The 25,609-nt window shown below is 56.1% G+C and overlaps 7 protein-coding genes across 7 annotated transcripts in view; 2 read left to right on the top strand and 5 right to left on the bottom strand.

Moving 5' to 3' along the window:
- Positions 1–298: 298 nt before the first annotated feature.
- On the top strand, positions 299–2,580 carry PTSG_08223 (uncharacterized protein). The gene is made up of 7 exons (XM_004991191.1): positions 299–428; positions 637–722; positions 837–946; positions 1,137–1,197; positions 1,323–1,976; positions 2,169–2,320; positions 2,445–2,580. The coding sequence occupies exons 1-7, from the start codon at positions 313–315 to the stop codon at positions 2,463–2,465; spliced, it is 1,200 nt and encodes a 399-aa protein (XP_004991248.1). The 5' UTR covers positions 299–312; the 3' UTR covers positions 2,466–2,580.
- Positions 2,482–5,928, bottom strand: PTSG_12696 (actin). The gene is made up of 7 exons (XM_004991190.1): positions 5,808–5,928; positions 5,228–5,430; positions 4,848–5,003; positions 4,420–4,549; positions 4,055–4,191; positions 3,574–3,849; positions 2,482–3,364 (listed from the first exon to the last, which is right to left on the bottom strand). The coding sequence occupies exons 2-7, from the start codon at positions 5,381–5,383 to the stop codon at positions 3,044–3,046; spliced, it is 1,176 nt and encodes a 391-aa protein (XP_004991247.1). The 5' UTR covers positions 5,384–5,430; positions 5,808–5,928; the 3' UTR covers positions 2,482–3,043.
- Positions 5,865–11,323, bottom strand: PTSG_12695 (uncharacterized protein). Its single transcript, XM_004991189.1, has 15 exons — positions 11,124–11,323; positions 10,607–10,894; positions 10,318–10,367; positions 10,099–10,158; positions 9,265–9,819; positions 8,911–9,062; positions 8,504–8,610; positions 8,105–8,241; positions 7,766–7,854; positions 7,473–7,548; positions 7,174–7,279; positions 7,014–7,055; positions 6,763–6,893; positions 6,425–6,487; positions 5,865–6,206 (listed from the first exon to the last, which is right to left on the bottom strand). The coding sequence occupies exons 1-15, from the start codon at positions 11,293–11,295 to the stop codon at positions 6,102–6,104; spliced, it is 2,133 nt and encodes a 710-aa protein (XP_004991246.1). The 5' UTR covers positions 11,296–11,323; the 3' UTR covers positions 5,865–6,101.
- On the bottom strand, positions 11,320–17,926 carry PTSG_12694 (uncharacterized protein; the record flags this gene model as incomplete). Its single annotated transcript, XM_004991188.1, has 15 exons — positions 11,320–11,604; positions 11,809–12,814; positions 13,071–13,292; positions 13,533–13,754; positions 14,050–14,190; positions 14,277–14,354; positions 14,596–14,933; positions 15,133–15,214; positions 15,391–15,690; positions 15,889–15,956; positions 16,167–16,383; positions 16,516–16,683; positions 16,868–17,041; positions 17,296–17,415; positions 17,693–17,926. 15 exons carry the CDS (start codon positions 17,924–17,926, stop codon positions 11,423–11,425), a joined length of 3,552 nt encoding a protein of 1,183 aa, XP_004991245.1. The 3' UTR covers positions 11,320–11,422.
- Positions 17,927–18,219: 293 nt separating this feature from the next.
- On the bottom strand, positions 18,220–21,655 carry PTSG_08220 (maltodextrin glucosidase; the record flags this gene model as incomplete). The annotated part of the gene is made up of 4 exons (XM_004991187.1): positions 18,220–19,062; positions 19,341–19,625; positions 20,076–20,516; positions 21,059–21,655. 4 exons carry the CDS (start codon positions 21,653–21,655, stop codon positions 18,220–18,222), a joined length of 2,166 nt encoding a protein of 721 aa, XP_004991244.1.
- A 194-nt stretch (positions 21,656–21,849) lies between these two features.
- PTSG_08219 (uncharacterized protein) lies at positions 21,850–23,800 on the top strand. Its single transcript, XM_004991186.1, has 7 exons — positions 21,850–21,959; positions 22,099–22,237; positions 22,419–22,452; positions 22,592–22,685; positions 22,874–23,048; positions 23,229–23,284; positions 23,712–23,800. The coding sequence occupies exons 1-7, from the start codon at positions 21,903–21,905 to the stop codon at positions 23,772–23,774; spliced, it is 618 nt and encodes a 205-aa protein (XP_004991243.1). The 5' UTR covers positions 21,850–21,902; the 3' UTR covers positions 23,775–23,800.
- Positions 23,801–24,103: 303 nt separating this feature from the next.
- Positions 24,104–25,609, bottom strand: part of PTSG_08218 (BTAF1 protein) — a 12,803-nt gene continuing 11,297 nt past the window's right edge. Inside the window, exon 32 of the mRNA XM_004991185.1 lies at positions 24,104–25,609. This exon is cut by the window's right edge and continues 370 nt beyond it. Within this exon, the coding sequence (XP_004991242.1) occupies positions 24,281–25,609 (1,329 nt within the window). The 3' untranslated portion in view covers positions 24,104–24,280.

The following is a 25,609-nucleotide window of genomic DNA, read 5'->3' as shown; positions in this document are numbered from 1 at the left end:
ACAACACACACACACACACACACACACACACACACACACACACACACACACACACACACACACACACACACACACACACACACACACACACACACACACACACACACACGTACGTTCGTCCTGGGCTGAGGCATCCGTGATGTTGGGCACGTCCATCATCGTCATCGTGGCTTAGATGTGAGATCAATCAAGCAACACTGCTGCTCCCGTCACAACACGTGGTTTTGTCGTTTGTCACCCGAAATGATGATGTGAGGTTGTGAAGATTTGTGAACATGACGACGGATTTTCTTTCACACTGGAAGGACGGCGATGTGGTGGTGTGCTGTTGTTGTTGTGCTTGTGCTGGTGGCTGGTGGCGGTGTGGTGGACGCACTGGACCTGCACTTGGTGGACAAGGGCATCGCAAACGAGTACAACGCACGATGGTGAGGTTTCAATACAGTGATGTGATGTGGTTATGAAAACACGCTTGCTCATGGGCGTGCTCGTGTGCGCGTGCTCGGTGTACGCGAAGTGCGATTGTGTGCGCGCCACTGTGTTGTCTTTGTTTATGTTTCGTGATGAAGACATCAGCTGTTCAGTTGATTCAGTTGACACCCCATTGCACTCTGCTCGCATCAAACCACGGAGAAGCTTGGACGGAAGCCTGCCCGCGTTTTACTTCTCGCCTGCTTCCAACAAAACCCACTCCAACGACTGGGTGCTCTACTTCCGCGGAGGTGAGTGGTGCGGTGTGAGTGCTGCACGATCCTCGACGCTGGTGTTTCAGCGGTGTCCGTAGTTTGAGCCAACTAACTGCCACGCTTGCTTGGTCATTGTCCTGCTGGACTCAGGTGGTTGGTGCTACACTGAAGCAGAGTGTGCACAGCGGGCAAAGACGCAGCTTGGTAGCAGCACTCAGCTTGGCAAGACGTTCAACTACAAGGGCGGATACCTTGCGCCAGTGCGTTCATATCATGGCGTTGCTTGGTTCACACTGAAACACACACACACACACACACACACTTGCTTTGCTTGCGCGTGTCTCCTTGCTCCACCACAGCGAAAACTACCACCTCGTTCATCTCACAATCCCTCTACCTTGACCAACCCCCAACACACACACACATACACATACACACACAAACACACAGGACTCGACCGTCAATCCAGTGTTCTCGGGGTTCAACCGCGTTCTGCTGTGGTACTGCGATGGTACGTTTGATGCCCTGTCATCTCCACCCTTCTCCACGCTCACCGCCTCGTGCGCCTGTTCTTCTGCACGTCGTTGCTCGTGTTCTCACCGCCAACCACCGCGTTGCCGTGGCTGCTGCTGCCAGGCGCCTCGTTCTCTGGCAACAGGGCGCAGCCTGTCGTGCATAACAACCAAACGCTGCACTACCGCGGGTTTGCGAATCTGCGAGCCATCCTCGCTACCCTGGCCAAGGATCACGGCTTCGGCAGCGCACGGCAGGTGCTGCTGTCTGGCGGCTCGGCAGGCGGGCTGGCCACGTTCCTCCATGCCGACACCGTGCGGGCGATGCTGCCACGGACTGCCACCGCGTTCAAGGCGTCCCCTGTGAGCGGATTTTTCCTTGAGCATGATGATGCCGGCGGCCAGCCGCTGTACCCGGACCGCATGCGCAACGTGTTTGCCATGCAGAACTGCTCTGCTGGCGTAGACCAGTCGTGCATCAAGGCAAACGCACATGACCCGAGCGCGTGCATGTTTGCGCAGCACACGTACCCGCACATGGAGTCGCCCATCTTCCTGCTGCAATCCCTGGTGGACGCGTGGCAGATGGGCAATGTGTTTCCCGCAAACGCCAGCTGGAAGGACTGCGCAAACACGGGCGAGTTTCAGCACTGCAGCACGCAAGAGATTGCACAGCTAAACGCGTTTGGGTTCACCATGCTGCACGCCCTCAACGGCACGCGCACGTTTTCCTCACCAGGCAACGGCGGCTTCTTCTACAGCTGCCGCACACACGTCGGTCAGTCAACCGTGCTGGAGGAGTGAGCTGAGAGGGTGGTGGTGTTGTTGTTGTTTGTTGTTGGTGGTTGCGGCTGCTGAGAGGGTGAATGAAGTGGTGGTCGTGAGTGGGTGACAATTGCACCACCAGGCACTTGTCGTGGTTCCAAACTATCGTCTCACGTGTCTTCTTGGTTGTGTCGACGTTTGACAGCGGCGCAAGGGAGCGCGTGGGAGAAGTTCACAGTTGAAGGCGTGGTGATGCGTGATGCCGCCAACGCGTGGTGGCTCGACAGCACAACTGCACCCGCTGCCAAGCACACACACCTCCAGCCCAAGCTCCTGCAGCCACACACCCCACACCAGGTAAGCAGGATCATGTGTGCGCGTGTATTTGGCCAACACGAGCAGCGCCCTTATCCCATCATGTCACTCACCCTCACATCCCACACTCTTCTCTCCCCCCCCCCCGCGGCTCAACACGACTCAGACCAACCCCACGTGCTCGTGAAATGCCATTCCGCCGCTGCGAGCAACTGCTTCATTCATGATGGCATCGTTACAATCACCACCGCCACCGCCACCGACACGAGAGTTACACACGCACAATGAACACAACAGACAAGACCAAGGGCAGCGGAGGCGGAGGAAGGGAGAGAGACAAAGCGAGGGAGAGGTGTTCCCACCCTGTCCCCTCCCAAAAACACACACACACACACACACACGAAAAACAACACGGAGAAACACACGACGCACGCACCGGTCGCACCCCTCACAAGCGCACATGATGGACGAGTCAATGGTGAAGCAGCAGAGAGGAAGAAAGAAGGAAGGAAAATGAGAGAAGGGGGAAGAAGAGAAGGAAGCCAATGAAACAGATCAAGGAGAGGTGTGTGGGGGACTAATGTAACGCACCGACGGTGACCAATCAACAGCACAGAAGAAAAAATGACACACACACACACACACACAACACACTTGTTGTTGCAGACACACGCACACGTACTCACACACCATGAGCAAGCACAAAGGACACATGTGAGCGACAGTAGCAGCAGCAACAACATACAGTAGCAGCAAGTGCACTGCTCAAGCGGAGACGCCAAACTTCTCCAGGCACCTGAGGCCCTGCTCCTCGTACTCCTGCTTGGAGATCCATGCATCCGGGTTGTCCTTGATGAGGTCTGCGAGCACAGAGCCGCCGAGGAAGACCATGTGCTTGCGGCGCGGCGGGTCCTCAATGCGGATCTTGAACTTGGACAGCGCCTCTGTGTTGCCCTTCAGCACGCGCTCCAGGTACAGCTGCTTCACCTCACGCTCAAGGCGGCTCGGCAGGCCAGGATACATCGTGCTGCCGCCAGACAGCACAATGTGCTTGTAAAACTCAGGGCGCGTGTCAATGTCCGCAGACTGTGCAGTCGTGTGTGTGTGTGTGTGTTGGGGGGAGGGGGGTCAGTGAGTGTTAATGTGAGATGGTACGTGGTGCAGTGATGTGGGACAAGAAGCAAGCAGGCAAAGTAAGCGACAGCGGCAGCAGCGCCCGTAATACCACCACCACCGCCACCACCACCAACAACAACAACAACGATGACCAGCCAGCAAACAGCATTGCAGCCCACCTGGATGCAGTCGAAGAGGAGTTCGGAGACGCCCATGCCCTCGACGTCGATGAGGTGCGGCTGGAAGAGTGCCTCCGGTGCGCTGAACCGCTCGCCGCCAACCTTGATCACGCGGCCGTCGGGCAGCGTGTAGTTCTCCACAAGCACCGTCGTCTCGTTGGCCAGCCGCTGCTCTGTCTCAATGTCGTATGCAACGTAGCACAGCTTCTCCTTGATTTCCCGCACCGTCTCAAAGTCGGCAGATGCGTTGAACACATACCCGCGACGCAGCATCAGCTGCAAGAGCAATCGTGCAACCACGAAGATGGACGTACACGTCAGGCAGGCGAAGAAGTAAAACGGAGCAAGCACAAGGACGGTTACCATACCAAACGAGTGTGTGTGCTGGAGCAAGAGTAACAGAGTGCTGGGACAAGGGCGACCGGATGGTATACGCGCACACACACACGCGCGCGCACCACACACCCACACACACCCGCACCTTGATCATGTATTTGGTGATGTCGCGGCCGGCAATGTTGAGGCGGCGGGTGAGATGGGGAAGCGCAAAGCCCTCGTACACGGGAACAATGTGTGTCACGCCATCGCCGCTGTCAATCACAACACCGGTTTGAAGACCTGGCAGCACAGGAACAAAAAAAAAAACAAAAAACAACAAAACAAAACAAAACAACAACAACACAGCATCAGGCGTGGAATATGAGCCAAGCGAACCAAGGCGCGCATGTGCGTGTGTGCATGCATGTTTGCGCCGGGTAGCGGCGTTGACAGAAGCTGCATCCGTGTATTTTCCTCGGCTTGTCTTTGCACCCCCACGACACATGCTGCAGACATGAAACACCACACCTTGTGCGTAGAGTGTGAGGACGGCCTGCACAGCAATGTGCACGCCCTGGAACTGGTACTTCTCGAACATGGTGGTGATCATCTTCTCGCGGTTCTTCTTCGGGTTCAGCGGCGGCTCTGTCAACAGAACCTGAGGCAGAAACCATTGTGGTGGAGGACCGGAGAAAGAAGTAACAGAGGAGATGGACGCAGCGTCATGGTCAGTCAGCGTGCGCAGATAAAACGAGAAGGGGCCCAAGGAAGAGGACAAGAAAAGAAGTGGGAAAGGAAGACGAGGACGGAGCAGAAGCGGAGGATCACGACAACAGCAAGGACAGCAGCAGCCAACAACAACAACAACAACAACAACAACAACAACAACAACAACAACAACAACAGCAGCAGCCAACAACAACAACAACAACAACAACAACAACAACAACACGCACCTTTGATTGTGTTGGGTCGATCTTCATCTTCTCGTAGAAGGTGTGGTCCCAGACGAGCTCCATGTCCTCCCAGTTGCGGACGATACCGTTGTCCATCGGGTAGCTCACCTCAAGCATGGAGCGGAGCTGTGACGCTTCCTCGCCAACCATAATGTCCTGCACGCAGCACAGATACATGAGAACAAGTGGCAACACCACCACCTGGGAGGAATGCATGGCAGCTCCTCTCACTCACAAACACACACACACACACACACACACACACACACACACACACACACATGCACGCAGATGTTCAGCAGAAGCTCAGGGGCAACACCCCTCCCCCTCTCTCAAAAGCAACGTCTTTGCACCAAGAGCGACATGTCACATTGGCGCACCTTGACTTCAATGTCACCGACACGGGTGGAGCTGCGCACGATGGGGCGACCCACGAGGGACGGGAACACGTGGGACGGGAAGTTGGAGCGTGCATAACCGCACTTGACAAAGCCAGTGCCGTTGTCGCACACAATGACGCTGTTGGGGTCAGTCATGGCAGCAGTCTCCCGGTTCTTCTGTGTTGAGCGTGTTTCAATAACCCCTGAGCACAACAACACACCAGCAGCAGCCAGCAGCAAGGTGTGATAGCGGAGCGAAAGGTACATGCAGACGGTGGCCAAGAGCAGGAATCGTTGGGTGAGCGCGAAACAGCGACAAGGCAGAGGAAGACAGCCTTTGGGATCGACCAAACACAAATACAAACAACAGCTGCTGATGTGACACTGCCCAGAGAGAACCAAGAGAAAGAGAGCGAGAGAGAGATATCTGGCACCAAAATAAGCTGCAGACACGACTGCAGTCCACAAAGCATGCAGTCCCCTTCTCTCACACTCACACACATCCCCTCGCTGCATTCAACAACCTGCACTGGCGCGTCGCTGTAAGTCTCGTCAGCGACGCTGTGCAGTTCCAGCTCACCTCAGCAAAGTCGTCGTCGCTTCTTGTCTGTCTTTGCCAGTGTTTGTGCGCTTCGCTGGCTTGTTTGGCTCAGCTTCCCGTTTTGCAACGCATCCACAACTTGGAGTACCTGGTGGATAGTTGCGATGGCATACGTTTCTCACAGACAACACAAGAAATAGGACGCATTAGTCGACTTGGTACGCAGTACCCCATGTTTAAATTGCAAAAAAATCTGTTGAGCTGGACACTTAAATGCCATTTTGTGCGACATCAAATTGCAGGCATTTGCAAATTGTAACAGAGCAGCTGAAGTCAGTTTCCGTGGATGAGCCTCTGGTTGGCTTTGGCGATGCGGCCGATCGTGTCTGAGTCAAACTTGTCCACCCGATCATACGTCATGAACCCATCGCACTCCAACTGTGTGTTTGTGTGTGTGTGTGTGTGTGTGTGTGTGTGTGTGTGTGTGTGTGTGCATGTGTGTGTGTGTGTTTGTGTGTGTGTGTGTTATGTGTGTGTGTGTGTCAGGTGAAGTGAGCACCATGGCAATGCATAAAGCCCACAAGTCCAACCTCAAGCAAAGCACACAATGCAAGCCTCTCCCTCTCTCACTCTGTTCCTCTGTCTCCCCGCCTCACCTCCACGTCGGTGATCTGAGTGTACACCGAGGCAGAAATGTCGCTGCGCCAGTTGTAGATCATCTGACATCACACACGACAAGATGCTCGCAGTGAGAGAAGACACTTGGGGATGGGACTGTGGCTGTGATGGGATGTGATGGCTTACAGCGCACTAGAAGGGTCAATGACCAAGTAAGTACACAAGCAAGCATGCCAGAGCCAACACACACACACACACACAAACAAGTACACAAGTGTACACACACAAGTACACAAGTACACAAGTACACACACGCACAGAAGTACACAAGTGTATACACACACACACACACACACACACACACACACGAACGGACGTTTGTCATGTTGATGTAGGTGTTTGCCTCCTCCAGTGGGGTATCCACGTGCAAATAGGTGTGACATTGGGCTGGCCACCACTCCTTGCCAGGGATGAACGCGCCAATACCCCCAAACTCGCCAATCATGGCTGCAAAAACAACAGGCGCGTCATGGTGTGGCGTGAGTGGCCCATGGCACTGTCACCCAAGGCGACAGCATACAAAGACACCCACATCGACACACAGACAGAAAGCAATGTCACGCTTACCGTACTGTGTATCACTCGGCTTGGGATCTTGTGGGTTGGGATCTGAAGTCATGCGAGAAAGGGTGAGGCGCAGTGTGTGAAATGGAAAGCACACGCAGAAGTACAAGCACACACATACACAAACACACCCACAAACACACACAAGCACAAACATGCTCACAGTCGTGGATGTCGTTGACGTCGCCAATGTGGAGGTTGTTGGCGGGGCCACCGGAGTCCGTGTCCACCAGGCGAGACGGGTCGAGCGCACGAATGAAGTCAACAGCCTTTATCGACAAGAGAAGCGATGCAGTGAGGTCAGGGAGGTGAAGGCAACAGAAGAGACAGAAACTCAGTGGTGGTGGTGGTGGTGGTGGTGGTGGCGGTGGTGGCGGTGTCGGTGGCGCTTCGGGCGGTCACCAGCAACAAACAACAAGCAACAAGCAACAGCCGCCCTCGCCTCGCGTCTGCGCAACCGACCTGCTGTGGGTTGAAGTGGGCAACCATGTCTCCTTCGTTGAAGGCCTCCCACTGCACGATGCACGGGTGGTTGAACCTGGACGGAACGCATGCCAAGCCGGGTGAAAAGGAGCAAGTGAGTGAAACACCCGTGTTCTCAATGAACGTATTCATTCGCACATAAAGCTCACACGTGTCAACCAATACGAAAGATCGTACACGAGCCCGCACGAGCCCACACAAAGCCCACAAACACACACTAGAGCATACATGCACAGCTGCACAAGTGCACAACTCAAATTCAAAGCCAGTACCTGCCGACGATCATGGCGCGCAAGTCCTGGAAGTAGAGATCGGGGTCAGGCTTGATGCCGTGCGCGTCACCATAGTGCTGCACCATATCCTATCACAAGAGGAAGGAAACGGTGTGTGTTGGTTTGGAGAAGAACTATCACACGAGGGCTATACACTTGCAAACAAACAAACAAACAAACAAACAAACAAACAAACAAACAAACAAACAAACAAACAAACAAACAAACAAACAAACAAACAAACAAACAACAAACACACACACACACACAAAACAAACACACACACACACACACACACAAAACAAACAAACAAACAACAAACACACACACACACAGCACCTGGAAGACGACGATGCCGAGCAGATCGGCGTAGTAGTACCAGCGCTCCGAGTTGACCTTCTGGTGCAGGCGCACCATATTCAGGCCATACCGCTTCACAGCGTACAGGTCCGACGCCAGTGCCTCGTCCGTGGGCGCTGAGGGAGAGGGGGGGGGGGATGGACGTATGCAGCAGAAATACACGAGGGCAAGTGGTGATGGCAATGAGAAGTGCACAGGGCGTCAAAACAGGTTCCATTTGCTGCAACATACACTCCCACGCACGCTTCTTCCCAGCCACCACGATGCACCATCGTAAATCACCCCACACTTCATGTACATCCCCTCCCCCTCCACACACTACCACCATCACCACTGTCACGACTCGCACCACCACTAGCACCACTGGCTGAGGCGCACCTGTGTATTGGCCGTCGGGCCAGTAGCTCTGGTCGAGCCAGCCCGCGAGGAAGGTGTAGTTGCCGTTGAGCAGCGGCCGCGTCACGCCGTGCTCGTCCTTGCCCAGGCTGTGCACACAGTGATGTGGGATACGGGTCGAGAGGGGGTAAGGAGGGCGTAAGGTGAGGGTGAGGAGTGTCAAGTGAGAGGAAAACAGCAAGGGTGAGGGGGCGACAGTGTGAGGGACGAGGGGCGAGGGAGCGAGACAGGAAGGTTACCAGCGTGTAAGGTACAAGGTCGCAAGCGTGAAACGTACAAGGTCGCAAGCGTGAAGGGCGCAAGGCCACAGCTCACCATCCAAAGCAAAGTGACAGACACATATATACCAGCGCACGCGATTGACAACCGAAACCGTGAAGCAAACTGACGTGAATGTGCGCATTCCAAAGTACGAGGTGACAGTGTCTGCGCCCATGGTGATGGTGATGTTGTACAGGAAAGGGGAGGCGGGGCTCCACAGCTTTGGGTTTGGAATTGTCACCCTGTGTGGTGCGCCCGATGTGCCATTGCCAGAGACGACCTGGGCGTGTGGGCGTGGGTGCGTGTGTGGGCGTGGGTGCGTGTGTGGTGGGTGCGTGGGCGTGGGTGCGTGTGCTCTCCACGTTGGTCACGAACACTGGAACACACACACATACACACACATACACACACATACACACACTAAATCACACTAAAACACACATAAACACACACACACACACACACATACACATGCTGGCCACCTTGGAAGAGCCGTCGTGGACGGTGTAGGAGAAGGGGCGGGAAGAACCGTCCGATGCGTTCACCGTCATGGTGAGGGTGGTGAGGTCTGCAAGCAGCGTGACATTGGCAATGTGCACCTGTGGCACAACCTCCAGCCACACCGTTTGCCAGATGCCTGACGATGGCGTGTATGTGTCGCCACCAGCAGCGGTGATGGCTGAGATGCGCTGCTTGCCAAACACCTGCTGCCCGTAATCCGACGGATCGTACACAGACACAAACAGCTCATTCTCAGCACTTGTCCGCAGGTACGAGGTGATGTCAAACGTGAACCCATCATATCCGCCCGTGTGCGTGCCGACTAGCTGTTTGTTCACAAACACTTGCGTCTGCCAGTCCACGGCACCAAAGTGCAGCAGCACGCGGTCGCTGGATGATGCCGGTGAAGGTCGAGCAAACACGCGGCGGTACCACAGGTGCATGTGTGTTTGCCACACGCCAGAGAGGCACGCCTCCACGGGGAACGGGACATTGACTGTGCTGTTCAGCTTCTTGCCAAAGGGCGGCTGTTGTTTCTGCAGACGCAAATGGAGGTGAATTGCAGTGGTTGCGGCAGTGGGCGTGCTGTTGGTGAGCGATTGTGTGTCCTGCTTGTCGTTGTTGCTGAGGCTTCAAGGTATCATACACAAACCACAAACGCTGCATGCACAACACGATCGTATGTACACACACACGCACACACGCACACATACACGCACACACGCACACATACACATACACACACGCGCGCGCACACACACACACACACACACGCACACACGCACACATACACATACACACACAGAGTGGCGTACCGGGTCTGCGGGCTGGAACTCCCACCAGCCGTTGAGGTTGGTCCAATTGGTGTCACGCACCTGTAATATGCATAGTACCACATGTGATAGTTCTTGGGTGAGTGGCGAGTCAATGCGATGATGGGTTGTTTGCTACGTTGCGAAGAGTATACAATGTACACACGTGTGTCACGTGAGCGCTTTGGTGCGGACACACCAAACCATGCTGTGGGGTCATACCATTTGCGGGCGAGGGTACTCTGGCAATGGGACGCTCGTGCTTGGGTTCACTGCGCAGGCGCGCGCGCGCACACACACACACACACACATCAATGTGAGCTGAGAAGGGGTGGAAATGGCCCACCTGCGCTCCTTTGAAGCGAGGCAGCCCAACACGCGCGTTGAAGGCCAGGGACAGAAAGCCAGAATACCAACGCCAGCACAAAGGATGGGCACGAGCAAACCATCAAGAGCACATGTTTATGGGCAACAGGGGGGGTGTTGCGCACAGATACGATCGACACCGCACCTTCTTTGGCCCACTTTGTGGTGAGTGGGCAATACGGGGGTTCGCCAGGCGCTTGCTTGACGATGCGCGAGTTCCTACAGGTGTTGGGCACCTTCACGCCGACCCGGTTCTTGAGCCAGCACGTGTTGGATCCCTTTGGCACGTCACAGCCGGATGTGCTGAACACATACGCGACACAGCCAGCTGTTGTGTTGCACTTTGTTTCACAGTCTAAGTGCGTGGTGCTGGTGGGCATGGTGCAACCATTTGACCCGCATGGCGCCATGTCGTTTCCAGGATAGTCCACACCTGTGTACACGTGTGTGTGTGTGTGTGTGTGTGTGTGTGTGTGTGTGTGTGTGTGTGTGTGTGTGTGTTAGTCATGTGCGTGCGTGCGTGCGTGTGTGTGTGTGTGTGTATGTGTGCGGTGGCGATCAGCAAGAACAAAACTGATCAAGTGTGACTTCATGTTGTTGTTGTTGTTGCACTTTCATCAAACACACACACACACACCACATCACGCAGACACGAAACCAACCTGTCTCGTATGTGGTGGGGCCTGGGCCCGGTTTGCTTGGATTTGCGTATGAGAAAGGTCCACACGTGCATGGGTCTTGATCGCCACCCGTTTGCACGGCGTCAGCCGTCCCTGCTGCTGCCACTGTCAACAACAACAGTGCGACCAGCAGCAGCACCACGCCCTCAGCCATGTTCGTTTGTTGTTTGGATTGCAAGTGCGGACCGTTTATGGAAAACATACATAAAATTCAGCAAAGAAGAAGGACAAGAGTGAGCGAAGCAGAAGACCACGATCTCGAACACGAACGCAGCATTGAGCTACAACAGAACATCATCATCGTCGCTGTCTGCGTCCCAGCTGGAGTCATCATCGTCATCCTCGTCATCATCATCATCATCATTGGTGTCTTTGCCCTCAATGGCGGGCCGCCTCTTGTCAAGGAAGACAGTGATGGTGCTCATGAGCGCGCTCTTCATGCTGCTTGGCTTCTTCTCCAGATCTGCATTGCGGTGTGGTGCGCATGGCGGGCGTTTTGTGGCGTTAGTGAGTGTGAACGAACTGATAAAGACCAAAAGGAAATAGAGAGGACGGGAGGACAGGCAAGGCGGAGCTGAGAAGCAGCAGCCACCGAGTGCAAGTTCAACGACATAAACACACACACACACACACACACACACACACACACACACGCATGAGTGTGTACCGCTTGGATCGACGCGCTTGAGTGAGACGGACTCGATGGCCTGCTGCAAGGACACGGCGCAGGACGAGTGCGCGCTGGTTTGGTGGGTGCCATTTCCAGGTGTGCTGCAGCCACTCCGCGCAGGCGTCGTGTCAGCAGCGCCAGCGAGTAGTGGACTGGGCGAGCTGGCGAGTGTCACCGCAGCAGCAGGGGGTGGTGGCGGCGGTGGCGGCGGCGGTGGCGGTGGAGAGCCAACAAATGAAGTTGTGGTGATGGCAGGTGGCGAGGACTCGGCTGAGGCACTGTTGGTGGTGTTGATGATTGTCACAGCTTCTGATTGACGTTGCTGCTGCTGCTGCTGTTGCTGCTGCTGCTGCTGCTGCTGCTGCGCTGGGTGGCCATCCGAGGTCGAATCACCGTGCTCTGGCTCCTGCAGCAGCAACGAAGGAGGCGGAGGCGGGAGCGCGTCAGCAGATGGCAAAGAGGATTGTTGTTGTTGCTGCTGTTGTTGTTGTTGTTGTTGTTGTTGTTGTTGTTGTTGTTGTTGTTGTTGTTGTTGTTGTTGTTGTTGTTGTTGTTGTTGTTGTTGTTGTTGTTGTTGTTGTTGTTGTTGTTGTTGTTGTGGTGCGTGCGTTTCGTCCAGCGTGGGTAGCCTACTCTGCGCCTTTGCGGTGGTTGTGGTCGCCCGCGTCTTGTTGCCGCCAGCGCTCTGCCTGTGCTTGCCTTTCGCCTTTGGTCTCGCCTTTGTGCTGCTGGCTTTCATCGTGTTGTTGGTCTTCTTCATGGTTGCCCTTGATGAAGCCGCTGCTGTGGTGGCAGGTGCTGCCACCCACTCCTCGGGCGGCGGCGGCAGGTTGGTGCCCGCTGCATGGGTGCACGTGTCGTCGTGCTCCGTCTCGCCATCGCCAACAGCACAGCAGCAGTCGTGGGCGGTCTGGTGCGTTGGATACCGCAGCACAGGTCGTTTCTCAGGCGCGTGCGCATATTGGTAGTCCAGCGACACCTCCTGCTTCTGCCGCAGCCGCGTCTGCGTGCGTGCGCGTGAGTGAGTGAGTGAGTGAGTGAGTGAGTGTGCGTGCGCGTGAGTGAGTGAGTGAGTGAGTGAGTGAGTGAGTGAGTGAGTGAGTGAGTGTGTGATGAGTGAGTGTGTGTGTGTGTGTGTGAGTGAGTGTGTGAGTGAGTGAGTGAGTGAGTGAGACTGCAAGCACACGTGCTTGTGTGCGTCAGAGTGCAGGTAAGGTTGTGCTGTTGTACATCAACAATTCAGCCGTTCATCAACCAACCTGTGCATGGCGCGCGTTGCTCCTGCGTGCCTCTGCTTGCTTCTGCCGCTCAGCCTCAGCAGCACGAGCCCACTCGCTCTCCTTTCGCGATGCCAGCGTGCGGTGCTCCTTGATGCGCGCACGCGTGCGTTTGCTGAAGGACGACATGCGTTTCTGCTGTTCTTCCTCAAACTTCTCCTGGTCTACCGGCGGCGGCAGCGCACTTGTGTCCAGCGCGTGCATCTGACAGATGATGAGTAAGAGGTCAAAACAGCGGCAGCAGAGATGGGCTGATGAGGTGGCAGCAGCGAAGGATATGATCACACGAAGGACACAGCAGTCGCATTAAAAATGCATATACACACATGAACACACACACACACACACGCACACACACGAACACACACACACACACGTACACACACACGCACATACACACACACGTACACACAGATACACACAGACACACACATGAACACACACCTTGATGCGCTGGATTGCGGCCTTGCGGGCTTCGGTTGGCGACACGGCTCTGTCCTTGTCATCGCCCGCAGCGCTTGCAGGAGACTGAGCGCGGCATTCCTTCTCGTCTTGCTGGTTGCGCTGCTTTCGATATGCGTTCACGCGCGCCTTTGCACCCGCCCGAACAGCATCTGTTGCGTCCATTGCGCGCGCTTCCATCTCCTGTCGCTGGCGCCGTTTGCGCTGTGCATGTTGTTTGTGTGTTATTGTGTGTATGCGCGTGAATATGGACGTGTGTTATAGTGTGTGTGTGTGTTTGTGAATGAGTGAGTAAGTGCATGAGTGAGTAAGTGCATGAGTGAGTAAGTGCATGAGTGTGAGTGTGTGTACAAGTTTGTATACGTGTATATGGCGAGTTGGTGTGTGTTGCCAGATTGAAAGCAAAGTCATGTCACCAGACTGAGTCGAGCACGGCACAGGTTGACAGTATGCAGACATCAAAACCAGCAACAAGAATACAGTTGGCCCTCTCGCATACCGCTGCTTGTGTGTGGCGCAGGTACGTGGCGACGAGTTTGTCGCACTCCTGCATGTGCTCCTCTGTGCGAATCTCTTCGTCACGGTACGTTGCGCGCCACTTGGACAGCCGCTTCTGCCACTTGGTGTGTGACGCACCAGCCTAGCGTGGACGGGAGAGGGGAGCGAGTGAGATGAAATTGGGCGCAACAACAATGGTAATGCATCCTGAACAACGTTGATGATCACCTTCTTGCGGTCGGCGCGCGGGCGTGAGTAGTCGCGGCGCTGCTCATCGAAGCGCGCAAGCTGCTCTTTGCACAGCGTCTGGTTCAAGGTAGAAGACAGCGGAAGAAGAAATGGGGTTGGCAGAGGGTGAGCGAGTGAGTGAGTGTGTGTGTGAGTGCGTGAGTGCGTGAGTGAGTGAGTGAGTGAGTGAGTGAGTGAGTGAGTGAGTGAGTGAGTGAGGGAGGAAGTGTGCTCATCCAGAACATCCAGCAACAGAGTTCTGCACACACATGCACACACACACACACACACACACACACACACACACACACACACACACCTCTTGGTGCTGGAGGAGGGCGAGGCGCTGATGTGCGCGCTCCGTGCGCGTCTCGCTGATACTGCGTCGCGTTGCCTCCACAATTGGCAGCGCATCCACATCGCGCTGCGCACACATGTCCCGCAGCTGCGCCGAGCGCGCCTCCATCTCCAAGTCCATGCCACAGATGCCCCACTGGATGGCCTTGATTGCTGCCTGCAGGCATTTGAAGCGAACGCTGGTTGCCTTTGCCAGCGACTCATCCACACGCTGACGCGTGCGCTTGCGGCGCTGGGAATCGATATCGCCCCAGCTCTCCATGTGCTGCAGCGCCGACACGACGTGGTCCTCTGCTTGCTCTGATATGCAATCGCGACACCAACAATGAATCACGCACATGGATGAGTCACACATACACATGTTCTGAGCAAGCATGGAGCGTAGCACGGTATAGCATGGCAAGCCGGGGAGGGGGCTGGGAACGACGAAGCACCCCCAGTCTGTTGTGATTTGTGTCTCAGGGGAGTGGTGAAGGAAAGGCGGTGGTCTGCATCTCACCTGACAGCTCCTCCGTGGTGGTTTTGTCTTCGCGCAGTAGTTTTGTCTTGAGCATGATAAACTCCCGATACCGGTCCAGCACCTGAGAAATGTGATGTGGGGTGTGTGAGAAAGGCGGTGATGGTGTGGTTGATGCAAGACCACAGCAGTTTCTCAAACGTTTGTCTTCCCAACACAAGGCACACACACACACACACACACACACACACACACACACACACACACACACACACACACACACACACACACTGCACGCACGTGCTGGGGCGATGCTGCGGGGAGCACGGCGCGGCGAGCCAGGATAGCGTCGGTATCGAGTGTGCTGTTGTCCGCATCTGATGATGATGATGATGATGCCTGCAGGTCACGAGCAAGCACCTCTGCGAGCGTGTGCAGGCGTTGCTGGTTGCTGCGCTGCTGCGTCTCATGGAAGGACAAGCGCGCATGGAGATATCGACCAACACACTCGAGCTCATGCATGGCAGCGGCCACAGCGGCGCGCGGGGGTGCTGTGGTCGCCTCTCGCTCCTCAGCAGCGCTCTCAAGCGCACTCAACGCCTACCAATGGGCGAAGGGATAACCAGTGGTGAGGGAGAGTGTGCATTTCATGCGGATGACAGGGATATACAATCGTGACAAAAGGGCGGACAGCCAACTGCTTTGATATCCGCAAGGGCACGTCTGCAATCGTAGACACACGCACACACACACACACACACACACACACACATGAACACGTGCGCACTGGCTGCTTACGTCATCCAGCGTCGATTGCATGGCGACACATTCGAGCTGTGACTGTGACAGAAACAGCGTTGCGGTCGCTACAGAAACAGGCAAGAGCATGGCGAACAGTGGTGAGCGGTGTGGTGAGCTTATGTTGGATAACATCAGTTTGATTGCAGGAGCAGTGGAGAGGAAAGGCAAAGTGCAAGCGAGACAAAGCAGACACACACACACACACACACTCACACACACACACGCTCACACACACACACACACACACACACACACACACACACACACACACACACCCGTGTGCTGTCCGAAGATGGTGTAGAAGGTGACGTTGATCGGGAGGGCGTCAAGCATGCGCTGCAGCCACTGCGTGTATGTCGCGTTTCTCTCCAGCATCGCGGCGTTGGTGCAGAAGTGGAGGGCAAAGAAGCTTGTTGACGGCAGCTTTGGCAGGCCAGATGTCAGGTCGCGGTCGCCGCTGTACAGCGACAGCTCCTCCAACGCCGTGTGGAACTGTGTAAAGGTGTGTATGCACGTACGTATGTGTTACCGCGTGGAGTATGTGCGTGTGCGTATGTGCGTGGGCAAAAATGCAAAGCTGCAACATTGCAATAGTGCGAGGTGACGGTTACGCCCACGGTTTACCTTGATGACGGGCATGGTGGTGGCGCGTGGTTCCGTGCCTTGGGCCTGGTCCTGCGGCGTGCAGCGGATGGAGACATGGTCCATGGAGGACACGCAGTGCTGCACATCACAGGTCCACGTGCGTTTACCCTGGCCATCATCCTTGTCAGAGCCCATCAGCTCGGCAAACTACATGCAGAACGACAGATGCGAGAGAAAGCATAGCAGAGGAGATCACACGTGCTCATCAGCAACACCACGTGGGCATGTGGGCATGTGGGCGTGTGTAAGGACACCAACAACGAGCGACAAACACCGGCAACACACACACACACATAACAACACGACAGCGCAGGAGCAGAGTAAAACGCACAGATGCGACTGCTTCCCAGCCATCGTCATCGCCCAGGGCCTCGTTTGGCGCCAGTTGCAGTGGTGTCCGGGGTGGCTCCTCCTCGCCTTCGAAAAAGGACTTGTGCATGTCAACCGTGTTTCCGTTGCCTGCATCGTCAGCGCCTGCAACCGCCTGCTGGGCTTGCTGAATCCCCTGTGGCGCAAGGGTGTGTGTGTGTGTGTGAATGCGAGTATGGAAGAGAGAGAGAGAGAGAGAGAGAGAGAGAGAGAGAGAGAGAGAGAGAGAGAGAGAGAGTGTGTGTGTGTGTGTGTGTGTGTGTGTGTGTGTGTGTGTGTGTGTGAGCGAATTTGAATGTGTGTGAGTTGGTCACTGAGTGTGATGACAGAGTGAGTGCGGTTGACATCGGATGGCACAAAGCGTGCGACAAAACTGCATTTGACCCTCACCTGAAGGTGGGCGATCCAGGCTTGTGCGTCCTCTTTGTTGTCCGCCTTGAAGTACAGCTTCTGCGCCGGTGTCATGATACAGAACGTGCACGGTTGGCCGGGCAGCTTCCGCACTGCAAACTACTCACAAGAGAGAGAAAGAGAGAGAGAGAGAGAGAGAGAGAGAGAGAGAGAGAGAGAGAGAGAGAGAGAGAGAGAGAGAGAGAGAGAGAGAGAGAGAGAGAGAGAATGTGTGTGCGTGTGTGTGTGTGTGCGTTGTGCGTGGACAGAAGCATGTGAGTGAGTGAGGCGATTGACATTGCTGAACGATTGACATTGTCCTTGATGTATCTCTTTGACTAGACACACGTATACACATACACACGTATGCACACACACATATCACACCCCTACATACGTTGTGGAGGACGAGCTGCTTACGAAAGTTGCCCTTGTCAAACTGCTTGTCACTGGTGGCATACTTGAGGACGTGGCACACGCCACCTGCAGGCTCGCCAGCGCTGTCCTCTTCCTCGTGCACGATGCCAACCACACGCGGCCTCCACCGATCCCAGTAGTTGACCCACTTCAACAAGCTGGCGCGCATCGAAATTCGGCCCGCAACAGCACCAGCATCCATCTCCGTGCTCATGCTGGTGCGTGTGTGTGCCTGTGTCTGTGTTTGTTGGTTGTCTGTGGTCGTATGACTTGCGCGGTTGTCGTCTGCTTGTGTCGTCAGTCAATTGCCGTCTGTTTGTGTTGTCTGCTTGTGTTGGGCTTCGTTTATGTCAGGACAAATGCATCACCATCACCAGCATCCCTTCACACACACCATCACTTCCACTCCAACCCACAAGCAACCAGTGCCAGTTGTGCACAGTCATCTTCGTCCAACACCCACAATGATGAGTCATCAATAACCAAAACGCCGATGACTCATCACATTCACATCTTTGCCACGAGCAGCGCTGAGCCGTGGATAGTGCTGGGTGACGTGGACATGGACGTGAAGGTGGAGGTGGAGGAGGTGATGTCAAGCCATCCGCCACGCGACACCACAAACGACCCGCTGCTGTCGTCATCGGCATCATCATCATCAGCATCGTCGTCGGCATTGGTAGCATGGCCTGCGAGTACGTTGGTGAGCACGGCGCCTTCGTCCAGCCCGCACTTCCACACGGGCAACACGATCGCGGCTGCTCGCTGGCCTTCCTCAGCCGTGCTCGCAGTTGTTGCGATGGTACCACCGGACCGCACAGCGACGCAGATGACCACAGTGCCCGCGAGCCACCGAGCAAACGCAAACACGTCGCCGTGCGCATACAGCGGCACATATGCGCCGTACTGCAGCGCGGGCGTGGCCTTGCGGACAGCAACAAGCCGCTGGTAGTGCGCAAACAGGTCCTGGCGCCATTCCTGCCGGTTCCAGGGGAAGCAGCGGCGGCAGTCCGGGTCCTTGCCACCCTCCACGCCAACCTCATCGCCATAATAAATGCAGGGCGTGCCAGGGTACGCAAACAGCACTGTGGCGGCGGCCTTGAGCTTGGCAACGTCGCCCCCAAGCAGCGTCAGCATGCGCGGCGTGTCGTGGCTGTCGAGTTGGTTGAACAGGGCCAGCTGGTTTTCCCACGGTATCTTGGCGCGCGACTCGCACAGCCACGATGAGAGCTCGCTGGCGTCCAGGTGGATGGGGTCGCCAATCAGGTCGGTGCCGGCGAAGAACGCGCGCATGGGATGCAGGAACGTGTAGTACGCCATGCACCCGTCCTCCTGGTCACCTTGCAGCCACTGCCAATGATGGTGGGAGGGGGAAGAAAATGAAGGGGATGAGGGAGACGAGGGAAAGGTGAACATGGAAGACGAGAGCGCACGTGGAAGATAAGCAGCAGCAAAGAACAAACAACTGGCACATACTTCACGCGCAAATATCCAGCCACACACGCGCGTACGCACTTGTGCATCAGCACATGTATATGCACAACACAACAACACAACACAACAACACAACACACACACACACACACACACACACACACACACACACACACACACACACACACACGTACCTGGGTTGCCTCGTAGAAGTGTTCGCCGAGGACGTAGGCCTGCGGGTTGGTTTCCTTGGTGGCCTGGCGGAACTGACGCACGTAAAAGGCGTTGTTGGTGGCGTTGGCACCTTCGCCCAGCATGTGGATGACATCGAAGCGCCAGCCGTCAATGGCATATGGCGGCCGCAGCCAGTGCCGAATTACAGCCCGCTCCTCCGCATACAGGTACGCGCGCACTTGCGGGTTGGCCAGGTTCAGCTTGGGCAGGCTGTCGTACCCGAGCCAGGCCACGTAATCATCGCCCTTGCCCATGTCAGCACCGCCTTCTACCACCACCTCTTCCGCTTCCAGCACCTCATCTGCTTCAGTGTCCACAACGGCCCGCGCTTCGCCTGATGTCCCCTCTTCTTGCTCTCCTCCTCCTTCACTGCTCGTGTCGTCATGACGGCGCGTGCGGCGGTGGCGGCGGTGCAGGAAGAAGTAAAAGTCGCGGAAGGGAGACGTTGGGTTCTGGAATGCACCCGTCGACCGCGCCAGCGTACCACCATCGCCATCACGACCGCCATCACCATCAGCATCATCAGCATCAGCATCAGGGTCGCCACGGCCGCTGTTTGTACCACCACCATCACCACCACCATCATGAGTGTGTGCAGTGTCAACAGCAGCGTCGTGGCTGCCAGCCGTGACCTTGCTGTGCGAGTGTGGTGGTCGTGGCGACGTGGCAACAGGTGCGCGGGTGGCGGTGGTGACGGCGCCGGATGGCACGTGTTTGATGGCATCGCCATACTTGTCGAACCAGTGGTGGTGCACGCTCGTGTGGTTGAGCACCGCGTCCAGAATGATGCGCATGCCACGCGCGTGCACGTCTTTGCAGAGGTGCTGCAGTGCCCCGTTGCCGCCCAGGTGCGGGTCTACGTTCATGTAGTCGACGGTGTCGTACTTGTGGTTGGAGAGAGACGTGAAGACCGGGTTGAGGTACAGCGCAGTGACGCCCAGCTCGTCGCAGAGGTACGAGAGCCTGTTGCGGACACCAATGAGATCACCGCCGTAAAACTCGCTGCAGCGCGCCTCGTCCGTGTCTGTCACGGGCTGCCCCCACTCCCGCGCGTGCACGGGGTGGCCCAGATACAGGTACTCGCCCTCCTTCACGCTGATGCTCGGGTCGCCATTGCAGAACCGGTCGGGGAAGATCTGCACAGATGTGTGTGCGTGTGTGTGTGTGTGTGGGTTGGGGGGGGGGGGTTGAATGCATGCATGCACTGGGAGGTGTGGGGAATGGGCGTAGGGCCGCCCACAAGGGCCGCCCACACACACACGCACACACACACACAAACACACACACACACACACACATACACCATATACACACACACACACAAACACACACACATATACACACACACACACAACAACACACACATACACACACACACACACAACAACACACACAACACACACACAACACACACAAACCGACGAAATAAACAGCTCTCAATGCGAGTCCTTTACATAGTTGTAAGCAGGGGACTGTATCCGCGACCAAATTCAGTTTGTCATCCGGCGCTTCAAAACAAGGAGAGAACCTTGAGTTCGTTACCACTATACACACACACACACAAACACACACACATATACACACACACACACACAAACACACACATACACACACACACACACACAAACACACACAAACACACACACAAACACACACACAAACACACATACATATATACCTGGTAGAAGACTTGGCTGGCGACCCAAGACGGTGGCTTGCAGGACTGGTTGTAGCGAAAGTGGTACTCCTTGCCAGGAAGACGCGGCACGAGCTCGCCACGCGCATCCAGCCACCACTGGCGGCGCCCCTGAATGAACTTGAACACGTAGTGCGTCTGGTCGCGGTCCTCGTTGAGCGGGATGCACGCACACCAGAAGCACAAGCGCGAAGAGCGGACGCGTGGCGGTGTCAGCTCCAGCACGCCCTCATCACCACCACCACCATCGTCGTCGTCGTTGCCGTTGGCGGCGGTGGCGGTGGCTGTGTGTGATTGAGTGTTGCTGTCAGGCTGTGGGTCAGCCTCGGGTTGGTCGCTCAGCTTGAAAGAGTGGCGCTCGAGTGAAGACAGCTTCGCCATGGAAACGAGGTGCTCCTCGTTGTCTGGGTCGCAGCGGACCGCGACGCGATCAAACGCAAAGCCTTGCGACTCACCACCATCACCACCAACGTCATCTTCATCCAGCGGCGCCGTTGCCAGCCACACAAGAAGCTGCGGCTTGTGCTTGCCAACAGGGCTCGCCCATTCGCTCGTCTGCCCATGGAACGCAAAGAACATCTTCGACGCGGGCAGTATTGTGTTGTGACGCTGTGGTGTGTGGTGCTGGCGGTATGATAGGTGTGGTGTGTGATCTTGTGGTTGAGGCTGTTGTGGTGGTTGAGGAAGAAGAAGCAATGAAGCAGTGATCAATGATCATGTGTCGCACACAAGTTCAGAGAGTTTTCCCCAATAAAAAGCGAGCAAAAACAAACAAAGGCAACGCCGGAAGGACTCACTCTACTGCACTTTGTGGTGTTGCGTGAAGATGAGCGGAACGGAGCAAGCAAACGTCGATGCGCTCTTCGCCCAGTTTGGGCTCTCGGTGCGTGGTCGTCGTCGTCGTGGCTTGAGCTGCGTCATGCGCAGACTACAAACAACCTCACGTGCATGTCAACCATCTCACACACATGCACACACACACATGCACACACACATGCGCGAAACAAACAAACAACAAACAGGCGGAGCTGGCGCGGATCAAAAAGCAACTGCAACAGGATGGCCGGATGAAGAGGCCGTCACCGACGGGTTCCAAGGCGCCATCCCCGCCTGTCTCACACCAGGACACCACCTTCGAGGCCGTCCTGCAAGACCTCCCAGGTGTGTGTGTATGTGTGCGTGCGTGTGTGTGTGAGTGAGATTGTGTGAGAGTGAGAGAGAGATTGTGTGACGAGCATGTTGGCTCCCGCACTTCCACCCGCGTGTCAGAGTCCCTGTTTGTGTCTTTTTCTGCTCACACAAGCGTATTTACTTGACTTCCTGCCGCGTTGGTGTTTGGCAGGCAACAACAGGCCGGATCTCAGCGACAACTGCACGTGAGCGCCAAAACCCGCTGCGTTGCTCCCTCTGTGTCTATCGCATGCGCTCCAATGCCCCTCATCATACATGCGTTCGTGTCTGCTTCGTACGTTCGTGTCTGTCGCTTTTTGGGTGTGTGTGTGTGTGTGTGTCTAGGTTGCACAGCGTCTTGAGCAATCCAGGGGTTCGAAGAGACATGACCAGCATCTCCAGCAGCCAGTTCCGCAAATCCTTTCGCTTCCTGGAGCCGGTCGGTTTGTGTTGGAAGGAGGAGGGGGTAGGGTATTGTGTGGGTTGCTTTACTGCCTATCCTTTCATCTCTGTCTTCTTTTTTGCTCTTCTCACTACATGTACATGCGCACTCACTCACTCGCTCGCTCACTTACACTCACACTCACACGCACACGCACGAAATATTGCTCGCAACTCTGTGTGCAGGCTCAAGATGCATACGGCATCACAGAGGGGCCGAGCGAGGTCGAACACACACGACGCACGCCGTCGTCACAGCCGCAATCACAGTCACAATCGCGCGCGAGGGAAAGTGCGGAGGTGAAAACAGAGGAGCAGGAAGAGCCGCCAGTTGTGGGACGCCCCGTCCTCACAGAAACAGGTGTGTGTGTGTGTGTGTGTGTGTGTGTGTGTGTGTGTGTGTGTGTGTGTGCGTGCGTGCGTGCGTCAGCTTGTGCTTTGGACCGCGAAAGGAGAAGAGTGAGGCACAATTGGTTTTCATATGCACTTGGTTGAGCATCATCAAGTGTACTCACGCGCTTGTACGTGGTCGCGGCTGCAGACACAACACCGCGGCCCATGGCAAAGCTGCGGATATCGCTCAAGGGAACAACAGCGGTGCGTTGGCTAAGGGATGGAGAGAAGGTGGTGGTATTGTGGTATTTGTGGGGGGGGGGGTGGTGGCGGTGAGGAGAGAGGGGGAGATGTCGAAAGGTTGGCTGGGGTCGGCTCTTGCTTGTCATGGTTGGTTGGTTGGTCAACTTGATCTCACATGGATGTCTGTGCAACCGCTGTCTTACACACACACACACACACACACACACACACACACACACACACACACACACACACACACACACACACACACACACACACACACGGACACACTCACACACACACGCACACACACACACACACACACACACACACACACAAACGCGTACAAACAAACACACAAACGCGTACAAACAAACACACACACGCACACACACACACACACACACACACACGCACACACACACACACGCGCGCGCGCATTTGTTAGAGTGTGTCGGGTGGTGGCGGCGAGAGGAAGCGAGCAAAGCGTGGTGGTGGCGGTGCAGGGTGAAAGGCAATACATAATAAACGACGGCAATTTGATGTCATATCGTACTACGCTTGGCAAGACCGATGATGGTCGTGTCCCGACCACAACACACCACATGCCCTTGTCATCCCTACTTCCCCCCCCCCCTTTAATGTTCCTCGTTGCCTTGTCTTTCGTTTCTCTCTTCGTCATCATGCCAATCCGCCTCTTCCTGCACGCACCCGCCCTCCCACCGTTGACCGAATCCTTTGTACCGCCTTCTGTTATCTTTGGTCAAATCACCTCCTTGTCATGTGTGCTCCATCTTCCCACCCTCCCACCAAACCCAAAGCTTGGCATGCAACCAAGCACACTGTTGCACGTTTTACTTCTGTACGTGATCTGAGGCTTCGCTACAAGGGCAACAAACAAATGGAAACACTCGTTCAGCCAATCCAACCAACACAAGAGCACTCAGCCAACCCACATCCAGTACCATAGCCCCCCCCCCCTCCGAAACACACACACACACACACACACACGCACCATCAGTGCATCTTCTTCATAAATGCGTCCACGTTGTAGTCGCTGTAATCCACGTCCTCGTCCAGCTTCTCCGCCTCTTCCAAGATGGCGCGCAGCCCAGACGACGACGATCCACCACCACTGGCAGCAGCAGTGCCGTCCTCGCCTTCCGCGCCGCCCTCGCCCTCCTGCGGTTTCTCCGAGAGCGTGAAGAGGTCCAGCACCTGGTCTGTGCCCATGGACGCGAGCGAGCTGTTGTCCTTGCTGACAATGGTGTTGGCCATGTTCAGCTTGAACCGCTGCAGGTTCATGATCTTCTCCTCCAGCGTGTTGCGCGTGATGAGCCGGTACACGTTCACCGTGCGCCCCTGCCCAATGCGGTGTGCGCGGTCCATGGCCTGCAGGTCCTTCATTGGGTTCCAGTCGTGCTCCAGGAAGATCACCGTGTCGGCGCCCGTGAGATTGAGGCCCAGCCCGCCCACCGAGGTCGTCAGCAGCAGCACGTCCACCGTCGGGTCGTCGTTGAACTCCGCCACCACCTCCGCCCGCATGTGCGTGGGCGTGTCGCCGTCCAGCCGTCGGTACGTCAGTGCTGGCATGTGCCGGTCAAACAGGTCTCGCGCCACCAGCGACAGCAGCTGCTTGTGCGTGGCAAAGATGAGCGCGCGGTGGCTGCTGGCCGCCGCAGCCGTCGCATCGGCACTCACGCCAATGGAACAGTCGCTCAGCAGCTGGTGCAGCGCTGCCAGCTTGGTGGCGTGGTGCACGTCATGCAGGTTGATGCCGTGCTGCGCAATGTGCGCCCGCACCTTTGCGTCCACGTCGTCTGCCTTGACCATGAGCGGGTGGCTGCACACGCGCTTGAGGAAGTTGAGGGCCTGGAAGATGTGCTTCCCGCCCTTGCGGTCGCCGCTGTCGTGGCCGGCGCGCACCACATCCTTTGCCGCCTGCGCCTGCGACGTCTGCCCAAACGACTCGTACATGCGCCGCTGCACGCCGCTCAGGTCGCACAGGTAGTCCTGGATGATCTTGGGTGGCAGGTCGTCCAGCACGTCCTCCTTCACGCGGCGCAGCAAGAACGGCAGCACCTGCCGATGCAGGGCCTCCAGCGCCAGCGCGCCCCGCTCCTGGTCAGACTTGGAAGCCTTGGCATCGCGGGCAGCCAGGATGGGCTTGGAGTACTGTGCCTTGAACTGCTGCGCCGTGCCCAGGAACCCGGGCATGAGAAAGTCAAACAGCGACCACAGCTCGAGCGCGTTGTTCTGGATGGGCGTGCCGCTGAGGATGAGCCGGTGGTTGGACTGAATCGCCTTGGCCGCCTGCGCAATCTTCGACTTGGCGTTGCGGATGAT

This window comes from Salpingoeca rosetta (assembly GCF_000188695.1).
Source record: "Salpingoeca rosetta unplaced genomic scaffold supercont1.21, whole genome shotgun sequence".
NCBI classification, from domain to species: domain Eukaryota; class Choanoflagellata; order Craspedida; family Salpingoecidae; genus Salpingoeca; species Salpingoeca rosetta.
This window is presented reverse-complemented; position numbering and strand designations above follow the sequence as displayed.